General features: G+C 40.8%; 1 gene segment (V, D, J or C); it reads right to left on the bottom strand.

Annotated features, from left to right (window-relative positions):
* Positions 1 to 3,732: 3,732 nt before the first annotated feature.
* Positions 3,733 to 18,450, bottom strand: LOC133067066 (T cell receptor alpha variable 24-like). The segment is given in 2 exon segments: positions 3,733 to 4,091; positions 18,411 to 18,450. Coding segments are annotated over 2 exon segments (399 nt in total).
* Positions 18,451 to 19,471: the final 1,021 nt, after the last annotated feature.

Here is a 19,471-nt window from a genome sequence, read left to right as displayed (position 1 = left end):
ATTTTAAAGTGGCTGATGTACATCTAGAGTATGTGGCAGAAAAGGGTGAATGAGAAAACTAGAAGTAACTCAGGGAAAATTTGTACATTGCCCTGTAATTCTTAATATAAAATTTGATCTTTATAATTTCTAATGGTTCCTTTTCAGGCATGTTGGATTTGAACCTCCAAATGAAGACTAATGGTTCCTCATTATCCAAAGATGAGCATGAAGTGAACTAATTTTATGTTACTCTTGTTATTATTGTTGTTCAGTTATTGTTATTGTTCTACAATCGCTAAGCTGTGTCTAATTCTTTGTGACCCCATGAACTGCAGCACGCCAGGCTCCTCTGTCCATGTGATTTCCCAGGCAAGAATACTGGAGTGGGTTGCCATTTCCTTCTCCAATATATATACAGTATATATATATATATCTCCAATATATATACAGTATATATATATATATATATATATATACATGTATACAGTATATACAGTATATATATATAGTATATATATATATATATCCAATATATATATATACTCCAATATATATATAAACTCTATGGTCATGTAAAAGTCAGATTCAAAGAGTTGAGAGCAAAGACAGGAAGAGAGCAAAGAGGCCTTTGCAGTTATCCAAGTGAGAGGTGCTAAATGCTTAGATTAGGTTAGTTGCAAGGAGTATAGAGATGAGGAAATGGATGTGGGTGTTATTTGAGAAGTAAACTGACTTGACCTTGATGATTATTAAGGTCTATGTGCTTCATTAGCACTCTGGTGCCACTTTGCCACAAGGAATGTATTTATTCTATCAGCTCACGTGGAAACTAGTGGCCAAAGTTGCCTCCAGTGATCCTTGCTTCCCGATACCTGGGACCTTGTGTAGCCCCCGTGTGCACTGAGTCCAGGCTGGCTGCGTGACTTACTGGAGTAAACAGATGAGCAGAATTAACATCATGCCAGTTCTGAGGTGAAAGGGGGCGACTCTTTGGCGGTTGACACTTCTGTGATTTTGGAAGCCCCGAGGCACAATGTAAGATGCCCAGCTTCCCTCAGGGCCACAAAGAGAGATCACATGTATGGGCCATGGTCACTCCTGAGAACGTCTGAAGAAGAGATGAGCCTGGGGCTCTGAGATTTCAGTTGAGCCTCAGCTTCCAGTCAACCCCACTAATTAAGTGAGTAAATTGAGGGATTCCAGTGGAATCCCTTTCACCGCATGGAGCAGAGGCATCATGAGATAATTAAACAGTAAGTTTTAAGGTGGTTTGTTGTGCAGCAAAACACAATGACACTAGCGCCCGTGAAGAGAATCCTGTTGAAGACTTGTGAGATATTAGCAAGAATGAGAGGTGTTTTTCCTCTCTCTGATTTCTGATTGTCTCTTAGAGCTGGCCCTGAAACATCTGTTTCACCAAACTTCTTCACGTGTGGTCTGAGTGCTCCTGCCTTAGCACAGAAGATTAGCTGGTGATGCTCAGGTGTGATGAGAGCCTTGGGCCCCATAGAACAGGAGCAGGTGGTTGGTTGCTCATGTTGGGGCCCTACAGTAAACAGGGAGGTGAGCTTTCCTTGTTCAATTTGATTTTTATATTTCACTCATTCTTCTCACTCCATGTGACTTTAAAAAATGAGAGACTATTTAAGAGGTCAGATCTGTATCTCTATAACTAACACAACAGAATATTTTCAATTTCAAATCCATTTGAGAACCCAAAGAAACTGAGAAGTTTGGTGCATGTTTTCTTGGTTACATATGACTTTCTTAAAGACACAGGTATTTTTGAAGAAATCTCATTTCCAGGTTTACATTTCCCCATGTGTATAAGAGTAGATTTTCCAAATTATGTGCCACTGCATCCAGGAATTGATTACCTGTGTGGAAAGTGCTTTATTTCCTTACCTCCTAAGGTGAGGAAGAACCCAGGGAATGTGGAATCACAGGTCAGTTTCAAGCAGCATTCTATATTGAAGTGCTGTACAAATGTAATCAATTTCTATATGTTCTTTGGTATGAAAAATACATGAAGCACTGTGTTGCAGCAACACACAGTATAGACAGATTGTGTCCTTGCTTTTCCTCTGTGCTTTTTGTTTGTACCAACTCAGAGTTAGCTAAAACTCAGGGTCTTCACTGATAGTATTAGAAATTTCTTCCATTGATCTTTATGCCAATCATGTTGAAGACACAGTTTGGGAAGTTGACCAGCAGCTCTTTTTTGGCGTGTTGTTTTATTCCATCAACACTACTGTACAATGAACTACAGGTTCACCTCACTCACTTCTGTGCTCTACCTTCCAGTTCTATGCACATTCATATTGCAAAATGGATTTAACCATTTGCAATCTGATGGACAAATAGATTCATTACTGTCTTGTGAATGACTTTTGAAAAAGAAATCTTTCACATTAATGTTTCTTAAATAGCTTCGGTATGAGGTATTTGTATGGAAACCAATATTGTTTTTATAATATGTATTATCTTTCCTAAACATAGTGACACTAATACATTTTTTAAAATATAAATTTATGAAAGAGAGAGAGCACAATAGCCCCATACTTCAGGAGGCTGGACAGAGGCTGGATATTAATTACTAATGTGTATGGTGGGGAGAAACCTGAAAACACAAGCTATAAGATGAAGAGCCCAGAAGCAAATTAATCCATGTTGACAAACCCCAGAAAGACCCCAGAATTAGCAGCCTGTGCCAGAAGAGCCTGGCGGCCTACAGTCGGTAGCGTCGAACAGAGTCAGACGCACCTGAAGTGACTAAACAGCAGCAAAGTACCAACGCGGCATTAAGTGAGAGTGCTAGTCACTCAGTCACGTCCAGCTCCTTGTGACCCCATGGACTACAGCCCACCAGGCTCCTCTGCCCATGAAACTATCCAGGCAAGAATGTTGGAGTGGGTAGCCATTCCCTCCTCCAGGGGATCTTCCTGACCCAGGGATTGAACACGGCTCTCCTGCATTGTGGGCAGATTCTTTTCTGTCTGAGCCATCAGAGAAGCCCAATATGGTAATAAACTGGTGGGTTATTTGGAAATCTGCAAAATGAGCACAGGACCAGATAATTGATCAGCTTCATATACCTGGAAATTACTAAGTAAGAAACTCAGATCTTGGAGTTCAGTTACTTACTCATTATCACAGTTACAATATAAACTGGGGGAGAGACCAATTTTAGTAGTGAATTTCCCCTATCAATGCTTCTTCCAGATATCAAAGCAATTTTTTAAAATGCAAACAGCCACATAGTAAAGAAATGACATACAGATGTCCATGTAGTGGGTAGTTTGAACTAAAGCAAAATCAAAATCTCCAAGTTAAATGAGATAGAATTGACTGTTCTGGTATAAAACATGCAGACTTCCATGCCAGATGTATGAGACAGCATATCCCCATATTACATTCATGCACATAAAGAAATACCATAAAGACTAGCTCTTAGGATGTAGCAATAGTGAAGGGTAACTATTACCCAGGTATAACCATATTATTTCAGATAGATTTGAAAACTGTCTAGTTTACTTGAAATAACAGGAAAAGAGGAGGCTAGGATTGTAATCAATGATATAGCCAGTATACTGGTGGTAGTGGAGATTAGTGATGTTTAGGAACAGTCCAGTTGGTTGAGGGAGCTACAGTGACTGGAATGCCTGTTTATCTGTGTCTGCATTTCCCCCTGATTACTGAAGACACTGTCATTCATTGAATTTCCCTTTCCCTCCCGACAGTGGCTCTTCCTCAGCGCTGGTCCCAGAGCAGCAGCAGGCCCGGGTTTGGGTGAGGGCTGCAGGGGGCTGAGGAGCACTGTGTGGAGGCACAGAGGTATGTGGCTGAGTCTTCAGGCTGGGATCCTCCAATGTACATGGAGCTGTCGCCCTCCTTAGTGTTCAGAGTGACTCTCACTCGTCCTCGCTTCTTTTCATCCCCATTTACACTCACTACAAACAGGTTCTTGGGGCCCTTTGCAGGTTCCCACCTGTACCAGTGTAAGGCATAGAAAGAGCTGGGAGGGAAACTGCAGGTGAAATTGGCGCTCTCTCCTTCCTGAACCCACAGCGAGGCAGGACGCTGTTCCACAGTCAAGAGGCTGCTCACTCCTGTTCAGAAAGACAAGGTCACACATAGAAACTGATTTCTCTACAGTGTTCGTTGCCTTCACACATTCCCAAATATTAGAATCTTGAGGTGCCTGACTGCATCTCCCTCCTTCCCCATCACCACCCCAGACTGTTCAGAATGTCTTCAGCAGCCCCAGGACTTACAGCCAAGATGAAGCCACAGGATCAGCCATGAGGCTGGCCAAGTGTTCCTCTCCATTTATCCTGATCAAGTATCCTCAGTAGAGGAACGTTCTGCAGCCTAGATCTGTGAAACATTCTGCTTCAGAAAATAGGTTTCTGTACCTGGTTCCCCAACCAATCAGAGACAAGACTGCATACATGTGCTAGAAACACCAACCATTTCTGCCCTAGAATCAGTTTCCTGTGGTTCACAATGAGGGATCAAACACTGCTTTCTTGAGACCAACTTCACAAACATTGAGATGAGCTCACTACACAAAGAGAACCCACAACGTTTCAGAAGTGGGCTGCTTAATTATGGACTGCTACTATTCAAATTGAGAGAGTTGGATGGTAATATGTGACATGAATCCCACTTTGGTTAAGAATCTTTTTTTTTTTTATTTTTTTATATATTTTTTATTATTATTATTATTTTTTTCCAGTGGGTTTTGTCATACATTGATATGAATCAGCCATGGATTTACATGTATTCCCAATCCCGATCCCCCCTCCCACCTCCCTCTCCACCCGATTCCTCTGGGTCTTCCCATTGCACCAGGCCGGAGCACTTGTCTTGTGCATCCCACCTGGGCTGGTGATCTGTTTCACCATAGACAGTATACATGCTGTTCTTTTGAAATATCCCACCCTCACATTCTCCCACAAAGTTCAAAAGTCTGTTCTGTATTTCTGTGTCTCTTTTTCTGTTCTGCATATAGGGTTATCGTTATCACCTTTCTAAATTCCATATACATGTGTCAGTATGCTGTAATGTTCTTTATCTTTCTGGCTTACTTCACTCTGTATAAGGGGCTCCAGCTTCATCCATCTCATTAGGACTGGTTCAAATGAATTCTTTTTAATGGCTGAGTAATATTCCATGGTGTATATGTACCACAGCTTCCTTATCCATTCATCTGCTGATGGGCATCTAGGTTGCTTCCATGTCCTGGCTATTATAAACAATGCTGCGATGAACATTGGGGTGCACGTGTCTCTTTCAGATCTGGTTTCCTCAGTGTGTATGCCCAGAAGTGGGATTGCTGGGTCATATGGCAGTTCTATTTCCAGTTTTTTAAGAAATCTCCACACTGTTTTCCATAGTGGCTGTACTAGTTTGCATTCCCACCAACAGTGTAAGAGGGTTCCCTTTTCTCCACACCCTCTCCAGCATTTATTGCTTGTAGACTTTTGGATAGCAGCCATCCTGACTGGTGTGTAATGGTACCTCATTATGGTTTTGATTTGCATTTCTCTCATAATGAGTGATGTTGAGCATCTTTTCATGTGTTTGTTAGCCATCTGTATGTCTTCTTTGGAGAAATGTCTGTTTAGTTCTTTGGCCCATATTTTGATTGGGTCATTTATTTTTCTGGAATTGAGCTGCAGGAGTTGCTTGTATATTTTTGAGATTAATCCTTTGTCTGTTTCTTCATTTGCTATTATTTTCTCCCAATCTGAGGGCTGTCTTTTCACCTTACTTATAGTTTCCTTTGTAGTGCAAAAGCTTTTAAGTTTCATTAGGTCCCATTTGTTTAGTTTTGCTTTTATTTCCAATATTCTGGGAGGTGGGTCATAGAGGATCTTGCTTTGATTTATGTCGGAGAGTGTTTTGCCTATGTTCTCCTCTAGGAGTTTTATAGTTTCTGATCTTACATTTAGATCTTTAATCCATTTTGAGTTTATTTTTGTGTATGGTGTTAGAAAGTGTTCTAGTTTCATTCTTTTACAAGTGGTTGACCAGTTTTCCCAGCACCACTTGTTAAAGAGGTTGTCTTTTTTCCATTGTATATCCTTGCCTCCTTTGTCAAAGATAAGGTGTCCATAGGTTCATGGATTTATCTCTGGGCTTTCTATTCTGTTCCATTGATCTATATTTCTGTCTTTGTGCCAGTACCATACTGTCTTGATGACTGTGGCTTTGTAGTAGAGTCTGAAGTCAGGCAGGTTGATTCCTCCAGCTCCATTCTTCTTTCTCAAGATTACTGTGGCTATTCGAGGTTTTTTGTATTTCCATACAAATTGTGAAATTCTTTGGTCTAGTTCTGTGAAAAATACCGTTGGTAGCTTGATAGGGATTGCATTGAATCTATAGACTGCTTTAGGTAGAATAGCCATTTTGACAATATTAATTCTTCCAATCCATGAACACGGTATGTTTCTCCATCTGTTTGTGTCCTCTTTGATTTCTTTCATCAGTGTTTTATAGTTTTCTATGTATAGGTCCTTTGTTTCTTTAGGTAGATATACTCCTAAGTATTTTATTCTTTTTGTTGCAATGGTGAATGGTATTGTTTCCTTAATTTCTCTGTCTGTTTTTTCATTGTTAGTATATAGGAATGCAAGGGATTTCTGTGTGTTAATTTTATATCCTGCAACTTTACTATATTCATTGATTAGCTCTAGTAATTTTCTGGTAGAGTCTTTAGGGTTTTCTATGTAGAGGATCATGTCATCTGCAAACAGTGAGAGTTTTACTTCTTCTTTTCCTATCTGGATTCCTTTTACTTCTTTTTCTGCTCTGATTGCTGTGGCCAGAACTTCCAACACTATGTTGAATAGTAGTGGTGAGAGTGGGCACCCTTGTCTTGTTCCTGATTTCAGGGGAAATGCCTTCAATTTTTCACCATTGAGGGTGATGCTTGCTGTGGGTTTGTCATATATAGCTTTTATTATGTTGAGGTATGTTCCTTCTATGCCTGCTTTTTGGAGAGTTTTAATCATAAATGAGTGTTGAATTTTGTCAAAGGCTTTCTCTGCATCTATTGAGAGAATCATATGGTTTTTATCTTTCAATTTGTTAATGTGGTGTATTACATTGATTGATTTGCGGATATTAAAGAATCCTTGCATTCCTGGGATAAAGCCCACTTGGTCATGGTGTATGATTTTTTTAATATGTTGTTGGATTCTGTTTGCTAGAATTTTGTTAAGGATTTTTGCATCTATGTTCATCAGTGATATTGGCCTGTAGTTTTCTTTTTTTGTGGCATCTTTGTCTGGTTTTGGAATTAGGGTGATGGTGGCCTCATAGAATGAGTTTGGAAGCTTACCTTCTTCTTGCAATTTTCTGGAAGAGTTTGAGTAAGATAGGTGTTAGCTCTTCTCTAAATTTTTGGTAGAATTCAGCTGTGAAGCCATCTGGTCCTGGGCTTTTGTTTGCTGGAAGATTTTTTATTACAGTTTCGATTTCCTTGCTTGTGATGGGTCTGCTAAGATCTTCTATTTCTTCCTGGTTCAGTTTTGGAAAGTTATACTTTTCTAAGAATTTGTCCATTTCATCCAAGTTGTCCATTTTATTGGCATAGAGCTGCTGGTAGTAGTCTCTTATGATCCTTTGTATTTCAGTGTTGTCTGTTGTGATCTCTCCATTTTCATTTCTAATTTTGTTAATTTGGTTCTTCTCTCTTTGTTTCTTAATGAGTCTTGCTAATGGTTTGTCAATTTTGTTTATTTTTTCAAAAAACCAGCTTTTAGCTTTGTTGATTTTTGCTATGGTCTCTTTAGTTTCTTTTGCATTTATTTCTGCCCTGATTTTTAAGATTTCTTTCCTTCTGCTAACTCTGGGGTTCTTCATTCCTTCCTTCTCCACCTGCTTTAGGTGTAAAGTTAGGTTATTTAATTGGTTTTTTTTCCTGTTTCTTGATGTAAGCCTGTAATGCTATGAACCTTCCCCTTAGCACTGCTTTTACAGTGTCCCATAGGTTTTGGGTTGTTGTGTTTTCATTTTCATTCATTTCTATACATATTTTGATTTCTTTTTTGATTTCTTCTATGATTTGTTGGTTATTCAGAAGCGTGTTATTTAGCCTCCATATGTTTGAAGTTTTAACAATTTTTTCCCTGTAATTGAGATCTAATCTTACTGCACTGTGGTCAGAAAAGATGACTGGAATGATTTCAATTTTTTTGAATTTTCCAAGACCAGATTTATGGCCCAGGATGTGATCTATTCTGGAGAATGTTCCGTGTGCACTTGAGAAAAAGGTGAAGTTGATTGTTTTGGGGTGAAATGTCCTATAGATATCAATTAGGTCTAGCTGGTCCATTGTGTCATTTAAGGTTTGTGTTTCCTTGTTAATTTTCTGTTTAGTTGATCTATCCATAGTTGTGAGTGGGGTATTAAAGTCTCCCACTATTATTGTGTTAGTATTAATTTCCTCTTTCATACTGTTAGTGTTTGCCGTACATATTGCGGTGCTCCTATGTTGGGTGCATATATATTTATAATTGTTATATCTTCTTTTTTGATTGATCCTTTGATCATTATGTAGTGTCCTTCTTTGTCTCTTTTCACTTCCTTTATTTGAAAGTCTATTTTATCTGATATGAGTATTGCGACTCCTGCTTTCTTTTGGTCTCCGTTTGCATGAAATATTTTTTTCCAGCCCTTCACTTTTAGTCTGTATGTGTCTCTTGTTTTGAGGTGGGTCTCTTGTAGACAGCATATATAGGGGTCTTGTTTTTGTATCCATTCAGCCAATCTTTGTCTTTTGGTTGGGGCATTCAACCCATTTACATTTAGGGTAGTTATTGATAGGTGTGGTCCCGTTGCCATTTCCTTTGTTGTTTTGGGTTCACGTTTATACAACCTTTCTGCATTTCCTGTCTAGAGAAGATCCTTTAGCATTTGTTGAAGAGCTGGTTTGGTGGTGCTGAATTCTCTCAGCTTTTGCTTATCTGTAAAGCTTTTGAATTCTCCTTCATATCTGAATGAGATCCTTGCTGGATACAGTAATCTAGGTTGTAGGTTATTCTCTTTCATTACTTTCAGTACGTCCTGCCATTCCCTTCTGGCCTGGAGGGTTTCTATTGATAGATCAGCTGTTATCCTTATGGGAACCCTTTGTGTGTTATTTGTTGTTTTTCCCTTGCTGCTTTTAATATTTGTTCTTTGTGTTTGATCTTTGTTAATTTGATTAATATGTGTCTTGGGGTGTTTCGCCTTGGGTTTATCCTGTTTGGGACTCTCTGGGTTTCTTGGATTTGGGTGGCTATTTCCTTCCCCATTTTAGGGAAGTTTTCAGCTATTATCTCCTCGAGTATTTTCTCATGGCCTTTCTTTTTGTCTTCTTCTTCTGGAACTCCTATGATTCGAATGTTGGGGCGTTTCACAGTGTCCCAGAGGTCCCTGAGGTTGTCCTCATTTCTTTTGATCCTTTTTTCTTTTTTCCTCTCTGCTTCATTTATTTCCACCATTTTATCTTCTACCTCACTTATCCTATCTTCTGCCTCTGTTATTCTACTCTTGGTTCCCTCCAAAGTGTTTTTGATCTCATTCATTGCATTATTCATTTGTAATTGACTCTTTTTTATTTCTTCTAGGTCTTTATTAAACAGTTCTTGAATCTTTTCAATCTTTGTTTCCAGGCTATTTATCTGTAACTCCATTTTGTTTTCAAGATTTTGGATCATTTTTATTATCATTATTCTAAATTCTTTTTCAGGTAGATTCCCTATCTCCTCCTCTTTTGTTTGACTTGGTGGGCATTTTTCATGTTCCTTTACCTGTTGGGTATTTCTTTGCCTTTTCATCTTGTTTAGATTGCTGTATCTGGAGTGGGCTTTCTGTATTCTGGAGGTCTGTGGTTTCTTTTTGTTGTGGAGGATTAACCCAGTGGGTGGGGTTAGACGATTGGCTTGTCGAGATTTCCTGGTTAGGGAAGCTTGCGTCAGTGTTCTGGTGCGTGGAGCTTGATTTCTTCTGTTTGGAGAGCAATGGAGTGCCCAGTAATGAGTTTTGAGATGGGTCTATGTGTTAGGTGTGACCTTGGGCAGCCTGTATGTTGATGTTCAGGGCTATGTTCCTGCGTTGCTGGAGAATTTGCGTGGTATGTCTTGCTCTAAAACTTATTGGCTCTTGTGTGGTGGTTGGTTTCAGTGTAGGTATGGAGGCTTTTGGACAGTCACTTATTACTTAAAGTTCCTTGTAGTCAGGAGTTTTCTGGTGTTCTCAGGTTTTGGGCTTAAGTCTCCTGCCTCTGGATTTCAGTTTTATTCTTCCTGTAGTCTCAGGACTTCTCCAACTATGCAGCCCTGATAAGAAAACTTCTAGGTTAATGGCTAAAAGATTCTCCCCCGTTAGGGACACCCAGAGAGGTTCACAGAGTCACATGAAGAAGAGGAGAGGGAGGAGGGAGATAGAGATGAACAGGAGGAGAAAAAGGGGGACTCAAGAGGAGAGAGACAGATCTACGCAGCTGTCTGTTCCCAGAATGTTCTCCGTAGCCCAGTCACCTACAAAGATTCACAGAATTGGATTGGGAAGAGAAGGGGAAAGGAGGAAATAGAGGTGTTCTGAGGTAGAAAACAGAGAGTCAAGATTGGGAGAGAATAATCTTTGGTTTAAAAATAGGGCTTCTCTTCTTTTTTTTTTTTTGTAAGGTTATAGTGTATTGGAAATGAAAATTAAGGAGTAGTAAAGGAGTACTAGAGGACTTTAAAAGAAATGAAAGAAAAAGAAAAATAGAAAATAGAAGAGAAAAAGGAAAGAAAAAAAAAAGGAAAAAAAGAAAGAAAAAGAAAAAAAAGAAAAAAAAGAAAAAAAAAGAAAGAAAAAGAAAAAAAAGAAAGAAAAAAAGAAAGAAAAGAAAAAAAATTTTTTTTTCCCCCTAATTAAAAAATCGTAAAAGTCTATGGAAATGAAAGTTAAGGAGTAATGGGGGAGTAATAGGGGATTTTAAAGGAAAATAAAAGAGAAAAAAGAAAAAAGAAAAAAAAAGAAAAAAATAAAAAATAAATAAAAAAAAGAGAAAAAAGTAAAATTATATCTAGGAGTTTCTCTGGAGCTGTTGCGGTCAGTGTGGGTTCGGCTCAGTTTCAGATAGCTCCTCGTTCCAGCTTACACTTCTCGATATCTACAGGCTCCTACGGTGTAGTCAATGTTTCCTAGAGGGATTTTAATCTGTTGCACCAGTCCCTTCTGAAGCGGTTCCCTTTGTTTATTTGACTTCTGTTTGCCGGTCTCTTCAGAGCCTCATTTCCGCCCTGACACAGGCGGGCGGAGGTGGACTCTTATTCAGGTAGCTAGTTCCGTCGCTCTGCGGGGAGGGGCTTGCGTTTCCGGGACGGGCTGGCGCTGCGGGGGGGGGCGGGGGGTGGGCTGGCGCTGCGGGGGGGCGGGCGCCGACGCTGCCCTCTCCGTCTGCGCCGCTCAGGCTCCCGGCTGTTCTATATGGAGCGCGCCCCGCGCTGCGCGAGGTTCCAGCCCTCGGGTGTTCCACAAAAGCGCGGAAGGAAAAGCTGCGCCTGCTCTCTGTGCCTTCCCCGTCAGAGCGGTCCAGGCAGCCAGGGGCTCGGTGGGCGCACTCTCCCCTGTTGTGGCGCGCCCCCTCCCTTCCGCGGACCCAGTCTCAGTTTCCGCTGGCGCCAGTCGGGTGCGCGCGCCTTCTGCCCTCCGCGTCCCCAGCCCCAGTCCCCGCCCGCGCCGGTCGGGTGCCTGCGCCCTGTGTCTCGCCGCGACCTTCCCCTCCCCCCTGCCTCCTGACTCCGGCGGGGCTGGGCTGGTCCGCAGCCTGCGAGCTCCTCTCTGGACCCTCTCGGTCTCTTTGTTCTGCGAACGGCCGGCAGTGTGTTCCGGCCGGTTAATTTACTCTCTCTCTTTTGGTCTCCCACAGTTCATGTTGGCAACTCACAGAAGCTCCCTCCGATTGTCCTCAGGGCACTCAGGCCCGGACCCTACCCCAAGCAATGCCGCCTAAGAGCTCCCGGGACGGATCTCCGTCCTTAGCTCTTTTGTCTCACTTTTTATCTTTTATATTTTGTCCTACCTCCTTTCAAAGACAATGGGCTGCTTTTCTGGGCGCCTGATGACCTCAGCTAGCGATCAGAAGTTGTTTTGCGAAGTTTGCTCTGCGTTCAGTTATTCTTTTGATGAATTTGTAGGAGAGAAAGTGGTCTCCCGTCCTACTCCTCCGCCATCTTGGCTCCTCCCCTGGTTAAGAATCTTTATACGTATTTTAAACAAAATTTTTAAAACTTTCAAACTCCCCAAATAGAAATGTTCACCCACATAATGCGCTGAACTTTGTTTTGCTTCAAGTACATTATTCTAATATGAAAGTCACACAAAGAGTTACTATTATTCCTAATTTACAAATAACAAAAACTGAAGCTCAAAGAGTTTGGGTGATTAACTCATGGTGAAATATCAGGTAAGTGGCATAGTAAGAATTAGAACACTTATCTATCTGGTATGGAGCATATGGTGTTTGGAATCTGTCATGCCCCTACATTTGTGATATTCTGTAAATGTTTTAAAAATAATAGGAGTCTACTTGTTGATTTTCTTTCTTTCTTTAAGAAGAATTATCTTGATGTCAATCATTTCTAAAGACTTTATTGAACTTGTTACAATATTGCTTCTGGATTTTTTAATGTTTTTTTTTGGGGGGGGGGCAAAGCATGTGGAATCTTAGCTCTCTGATCAAGAATCAAACCAGCACAGCACCCACTGCACTGGATAAGCACTTTAAAGACAATACAATGCTATATTAAGATAGAGAGTTACTCTTGAGATGAGGAAGGCATCTGCTCTAAGTAAGTTATGGAGGGAGGGCTCCACTCTGACCCTTACTCTGCAACACCAGGCAAGGTATTGAACCTCTCTAATGTTCAATTTCCATTTCTGTGAATAGTCAGTATCCTTCTGCTGGGCACTGGGCTCACATTGGCATTCATCATCTCATTCACTTCTCGTAAGAATGCTGCATGGTAGATTCTATCAATATCCACTTTGCAGATATGAGGAAACTGAAGCATAAAAATAATTAATTGATACTCCCAAGATCACTCAACTAGTGAATGATAGGTCTAGAAACATAATCCAAGTCTTCCATCCTAAGCACTGTTACATTGCCTCCCTAAAGTAGTGTGGACCCAACCTTGAAGGGTTAGAAGAATTGAGTGAGTACACAGCTGAAAATCACCTTGCATAACACTTTCCCTAGCGTTGGCACTCAGTCAGTTGCAAGCAATGCACAAAACGTTGAGGATTTGGGAGCCAAACTCTCAAGTTGCAAAGGAGTCTATCCACGAGATAGAGCTTAATTTTTTTTGAGGTGTAATTGGCAGTTTAAATGGTAGATTTCGTGTATTTTCGTAAGTTTCTATGGTCTATCATGTTCTTACTGTTCAGGGAAAATCAGTTCATTAGGGTGTTATATTGAGAGATTGAGATGTTGTTGTTGGAATGAGTACACCAAGTAGTGTTTGCTATGATTGTTTAGTTTTTTCCCCATTTTTGAGTCTTGCTCCCATTCTCAGAATATTTCTATACTATACTACAAGAAAGGACAGAGCAGTAGAAACGATTTTACTTACTAGAAGAAGAAGAAAAAAAAAAAAAAAAAACAAAAAACCTTTGTTGCAATAATCCTGAGCTTCCTTTCCAAGGTAGCCTATTACTTGCCAGCCAAAATCATCCCATGTAGATATTCTACATAAAGGTAAACATGAAGATACTTTTTGGCCAACCCAATATTTGTCGTTTGAAGTCAATCATTTTCACATCTAGTAGGCAAAGATTATCAGGGCTTCCCTGAGAGCTCAGTTGGTAAAGAATCCACCTGCAATGCAGGAGACCCCCATTCGATTCCTGGGTCCGGAAGATCCGCTGGAGAAGGGATAGGCTATCCACTCAAGTATTTTGGGGCTTCCCTTGTGGCTCAGATTGTAAAGAATCTGCCTGCAATGTGGGAGACCTGGGTTCTATCCCTGGATTGGGAAGATCCCCTGAAGAAGGGAAAGCCTACCCACTCCAGTACTCTGGCCTAGAGAATTCCACGGACTGTATAGTCCATGGGGTCGCAAAGATTCGGACACGACTGAGTGACTTTCACTCACAGGTAAAGATTAAAACCAGCCTGTTCTCCCGAATCTTCTCATCTCCTATGATTTCTTCAATGAGACGTTTACTGATTTTGGTTCAACAATGGAAGCCCCCATTGTGACTAGCGTGCATGCATGCTTAGCCTCTCAGTCTTTGAAACCTTTGGACTGTAGCCACTCAGGCTCTTCAGTCCACGGGATTCTCCAGGCACATAATAACCAGTGACTAGGTTTGCCCGCAATTTAATCCATGACCACTAGAGGGAAGCAAGGTGCCCAGTGTCCGCCCCACAGAATATTCAGCAGGACACCAGGTGGCAGTGCTTCAGCTTTCCTTCCTGCTGCACAGCTGCGGGGGCCTGATTCTCTGGGAATGCGAATAGTAAGACTGAGATAAGGCATTCACAAAGCTGTGATATTTGAGTTTTCAGAGGTGCACCATGTAAATGTTTTGAGGGATAGCATCACAGCAGAGAGGGCAAAGTCAAGGGGCACAGGTCTTGATACAGGAATATGCTTGGATTGTTTAAGGAGTGATATCTCTTCTCTTCCTGTAGCCTCTTGGGCTTCCCTGGTGGCTCAGATGGTAAAGCGTCTGTCTGCAATGCTGGATACCCGGGTTCAATCCCCGGGTCGGGAAGATCTCCTGGAGAAGGAAATGGCAACCCACTCCAGTATTCTTGCCTGGAAAATCCCATTGACAGAGGAGCCTGGTAGGCTACCGTTCATGGAGTCGCAAAGAGTCTGACACGACTGAGCAACTTTACTTTACTTTACTATACAACTAACAAACTTGCTAAAGCATTTAGCACTTAACTGGATAGTGGGTGATTTCCTCATCTACTGATCCTGGGGCAATTTGTACCTAGGTTTGCCATCTTCTTTCCTAGTTGCCTTTAGTTTCCAGTTTAAACTAGTATAATGTCACCATCACTGAGACATCCAGCCACCCTCTCTTAGATCCAAGTGCTTCTCCATACCCAAACTTTCTCTTAAGGAACCCTCTAAAATGGTACACTCTGGAAGACAATAAAAGTTTGGGACACTTTTCACAGTTAGAAAAGTTATGTTTCACTTCTCAAAGATTAAAAGAAATGGAACAATAAAACCTATCTCATAGGGTTTTAACACTTAAATTAGATAATGGACTGGAAATGCATCCCATGGTGCCTTACTATATTACAGTAAGCTCAATAAATATCAACTTTCTTTCTTTTACTAAAGCCTATCTTTCCTTCAAAGTCAACTTCTGTGACCTACTTCCCCCTCCCCTCCAACATCAGTTCAGTAATGGAAGCTTCCAGGATATTTACTTAATCACTTACTTTCCTGGAGAGAGTCATTATTTTTCCTATCCTTTTGATATCATATACATCTAGCTACATTGATACACTCAGGCTGAAAGGACACGGATGGAACAGATGAGGTTTGATTTTGGTTTCTGTAAAAACAGTAAAATCAAGGTCATATTGTATGTTTACTACCTATTGGATATAATATTTATGATTTGGATCTCCAAGATTTTGCCATTCTTATTACCTGTTTTCTCTTTTTATTGATTTATGAGCTTTTAATATATCCTGCATTTGAGTCCTTTTTCAGGACTGTGTATTGCATATATAGCCTTCCAGTCGGACTTCGACTTTTCCCTCTCATTGCAGTGCTTTTTAACAAACAAAAACAATTTTAAAATATACTTGCATGCTCATAAGAAGTTCCCTTGAAACTTTTAAGTGTTTGTTTTCTTTAAAAACTTTAGAAATGCTTACCTTTTGTGACTGTTATTGCCTGTGATAAGTCAGGTATCATTATTAATGATGTTTCCCAGAATACAACATATCAATTTCCCCTGAGGATTAGTAAGAGTTTTGCCCACTAAAATAGATGCTTGGATTTGTCTTCAATGCTTGGCAAACTTCTGCCAAAACCGCAGAGGTGGACTTGCAGAATTCCTTATTCGTATTTATTACTTTCCATATAGTGTTGTTCTTGAATAAAGAGCTTGTTTTATATGAAGTTAAGTACAACAGTAAGTGGAGATTCTTGCTATGAGCAAAGAGATTATAGAATGGGTAATGCATGAGGTAGTTAGAAATACCAGTTACAACCATGTGGTCATCTGCAGTACCAAAAAATATAATAGTTATGAAATTAATTTCATTTTATATGAATATATTTATGTATACATCAACCATTTTAAACTTCCATCTCCAGTTTTCCTGCCTGTAGTAGCACAAAACATGCTACTACAAGTTACTTTTTATCTCCTTGCATCTCAGTAGTCAAGTTAAAAAATTCAGTGGATCCTCTGATCCAACTATCAGAGGAAAGAGCATCACCCCTACATGGATAAATGGACTTGGCATTCTCCTTGAGGGAGAGAAGTTGCTTTGGTTGATTGAAAAAATAATTGCATCATATTAACAGGAAGCGTTCTCCTGTTGTCCTTATGCGAAAGTTGTGTTGTTCAAGGAGGTACTGATGAATACATAGTTAACAAGGAGGGAAGTTAACTAGTTAAGGTATTATGCTAGCTTTGTACCGTTTCAACTTAACTATCTGGAAATCTATTTCCTTGCATTTGCTTCCCTTTTTTGTTCTGGGTTAGGCTTGGCCATAAAAGAGATTTGTGTAAGTTTTGGAAGGTACTTGTGATGAAGTAGCCATATTTTTATGTTCCACAGTTTGGTGCAGAGCTCCAGGGACTATGGCAATACATAATGTTGCTGCTGATCTGATAGTTCAACTTATTACTGTCTCACAGCTCCTCTACCTCCCATCAGAGCTCTTACTCATGTTCTCTTTGTATTAGACCAAGTATGCATGTAGCATGATGGCCAACGACATCCACTTCTTCTGAAGGTCACCCACTACTGTGAGAATGAAGGAGGTAAGGGACAGACAAGCTTTAGTGTGTCTTGTGGGTTCCGTTGTCCTCATCCACCTCCATACATGTCACAGTTCCTCCATGCTTAATGGTTCTCACTTGATTTATGTATTGCAATCAGGATTCTTAGTAGCCATATAATTCTTCCCAGCTACATCAACCAATGAGGCACTTCTTCCTTGTCCTTTTTTTCTTTTCTTTATGCTTCTCCCCTTCTCCGTCCCTTCAATTTCCTCATCTCTCACTGCTCTCTGACTCTCCTTCCAGATGACTCTAGATTTGCTCTCGTGACTGCTCCCCCCACTGTGTCCCGCTTCTTCCCACCAGAGATACTGCACAGGTGCAGCCCCGTCTGTCCCCATGTGCCTCTCTCAGGACGCAGTAGTACACAGCGGTGTCGCTCAGGGTGACCTGGGGCAGGACCAAGGTGCTGGACTTTCTGTCTGAAGCTATGGTCAGAGAGGCCAGGCTGTTGTTCACTGTGCTTCATACGCCATGAATGACACACTGTGGACTCTGATTGGGATTTTGCTGATATGAGTTTATATAGTCATTTCCATCAATGGTATAGTTATTACAAGGCAGGTTTATATCTTCTCCTTCAGCATAATCCATAGAGCTGGGCTGGGTGGTCTTAGCATCAGTCACAGTCCCTATGGGGTTAAGAAATCAAATTAGCACTGGAGCACAAATCAGTATAATTCTATGGATCAAAGTTATAACCATCCCATAACTGTCTGGCCCTAACCCCTACTGCAGTGTTTCTATTTATGTCCTTAAAAAGTATTATTGATGTTCATTATTGGACTACAAGGAGATCAAGCCAGTCAATCTAAAGGAAATGAACTCTAAATATTCATTTAGGAAGGACTGATGCTGAAACTGAAGCTCCAATACTTGGTTCAAGACCCAACTCATTGGAAAATATCCTGATTCTGGGAAAGATTGAAGGCAAAAGGAGAAGGGGGCATCAAAGGATGAAATGGTTAAACAGCATTACCATCTCAATGGACATGAATTTGAGCATACTCCAGGAGATAGTAGAGGACATAGGAGCCTGGCATACTGCCGTCCATGTATGTAAAAAGTTGTATACAATTTAGTGACTGAACAACCACAAAATTACAAAGACCAAAAATGTGGCAAGAATCAGAGATCCATGGGCTTTGTTCCATGGGTCGTTGATTCAATAGACCCAGAGATTTCCTACAACCTGCTTACTGCTAAGGACTCATCCAGAATCATGGCCATGATTTAACCTGTCATATAGAAGTCTGTCCTCTTTAGCAAACCCACAGATCACTTCTCAGTTCCATCACTATAATGCTGAATACAGCACAAGGAGAGGAGTAGAGAGCAAATAACTCTTTGTGGCCCTTTGCCCTCAAAGTCATCTCTTGTAGAGACAGAACACTTACCCATGGTCAGAAACACAGTTACTCCAGTCACCAGCCTCATACTTCAAAGGACAAGCTAGGATCATCAGCTCAGAGCTCAGATTTGTGTCTGATCCTTGGCTTAAGGAGGTTCCGGAGAACAGAGGCAACGGCTGTTAGTAAAGACTTACAATGAGTGCAGATACCACTGTGTTATTGCCAGGATCATCTCAGCCAATGGTCAAGCATGTCCTTATCTAGGTCTTCCTCCTCTGTTTTAGTCATGTCCCCAAACGATGGTGAAACATTCCCAGCTCACTGTGCAATCATCTATGAAGTTTAATGTCTGGCTCTGGCAAAGGAACACCACTCACAATGATGTGTCTATGCACAACCATTGGTCTATCATTTGTTTAAGAAATTGACTGATGCTCCAAGAAGCTTGTGGAATACAGTATTTAATCCTGGAAAAATGCAGTGAGCTCTGTGTTGTAAGATGAAGAAAATTCCCATCCACCTTTCAGAAAATCTTTGGGAGGTTCAAAAGTAGGATGTGGTCTGGGAGATGGAAGGATTAACATTGAGACTAAAAGCTACACATCCTGGAACTTGGAGCTCTTGTAAATGTCCTTGGAATCATGCATCTATCACCATCTAGGTAGACATTTTCCATGCATCTGTTCTTAATATATTAACTGACTGACATATATGGTGTTCACCTCATCCTCCTTGAACAATGGTCCATAATCCTCATGTTCCCTGTGCTTGTGGCTGTTGTTCAGCAAGGATGCTAAGGCAGAGGAATAGACAGAAAGAAAGGCAAATGAAGTGGGGTTTGGGTGGAGATGAGTGTGAGTGGTAAAAGAAAGTTGGAGGAGGGGAAAAAGAGTTTAAGGAATAGAAAGGTGAAGGGATAATCAGAGCAGGGAAATGGGAAAGCAGTGTTTAGGTAGGTACGTGGAAAGGGCTTAGGCTGTTGGGCTAAGATCCCCTGAATCCTTGACCACACACATTCAACAAGGAATAATAAACCACAAGTTGTCTAAAAGAGGTGAAAGCATGTCATTTTTCTTTTTTTTTGGCACATCAATGGAAAACAAATT

The sequence above is a fragment of the Dama dama genome, chromosome 12 (genome assembly GCF_033118175.1).
Source record: "Dama dama isolate Ldn47 chromosome 12, ASM3311817v1, whole genome shotgun sequence".
NCBI classification, from domain to species: Eukaryota; Metazoa; Chordata; class Mammalia; order Artiodactyla; family Cervidae; genus Dama; species Dama dama.
This window is presented reverse-complemented; position numbering and strand designations above follow the sequence as displayed.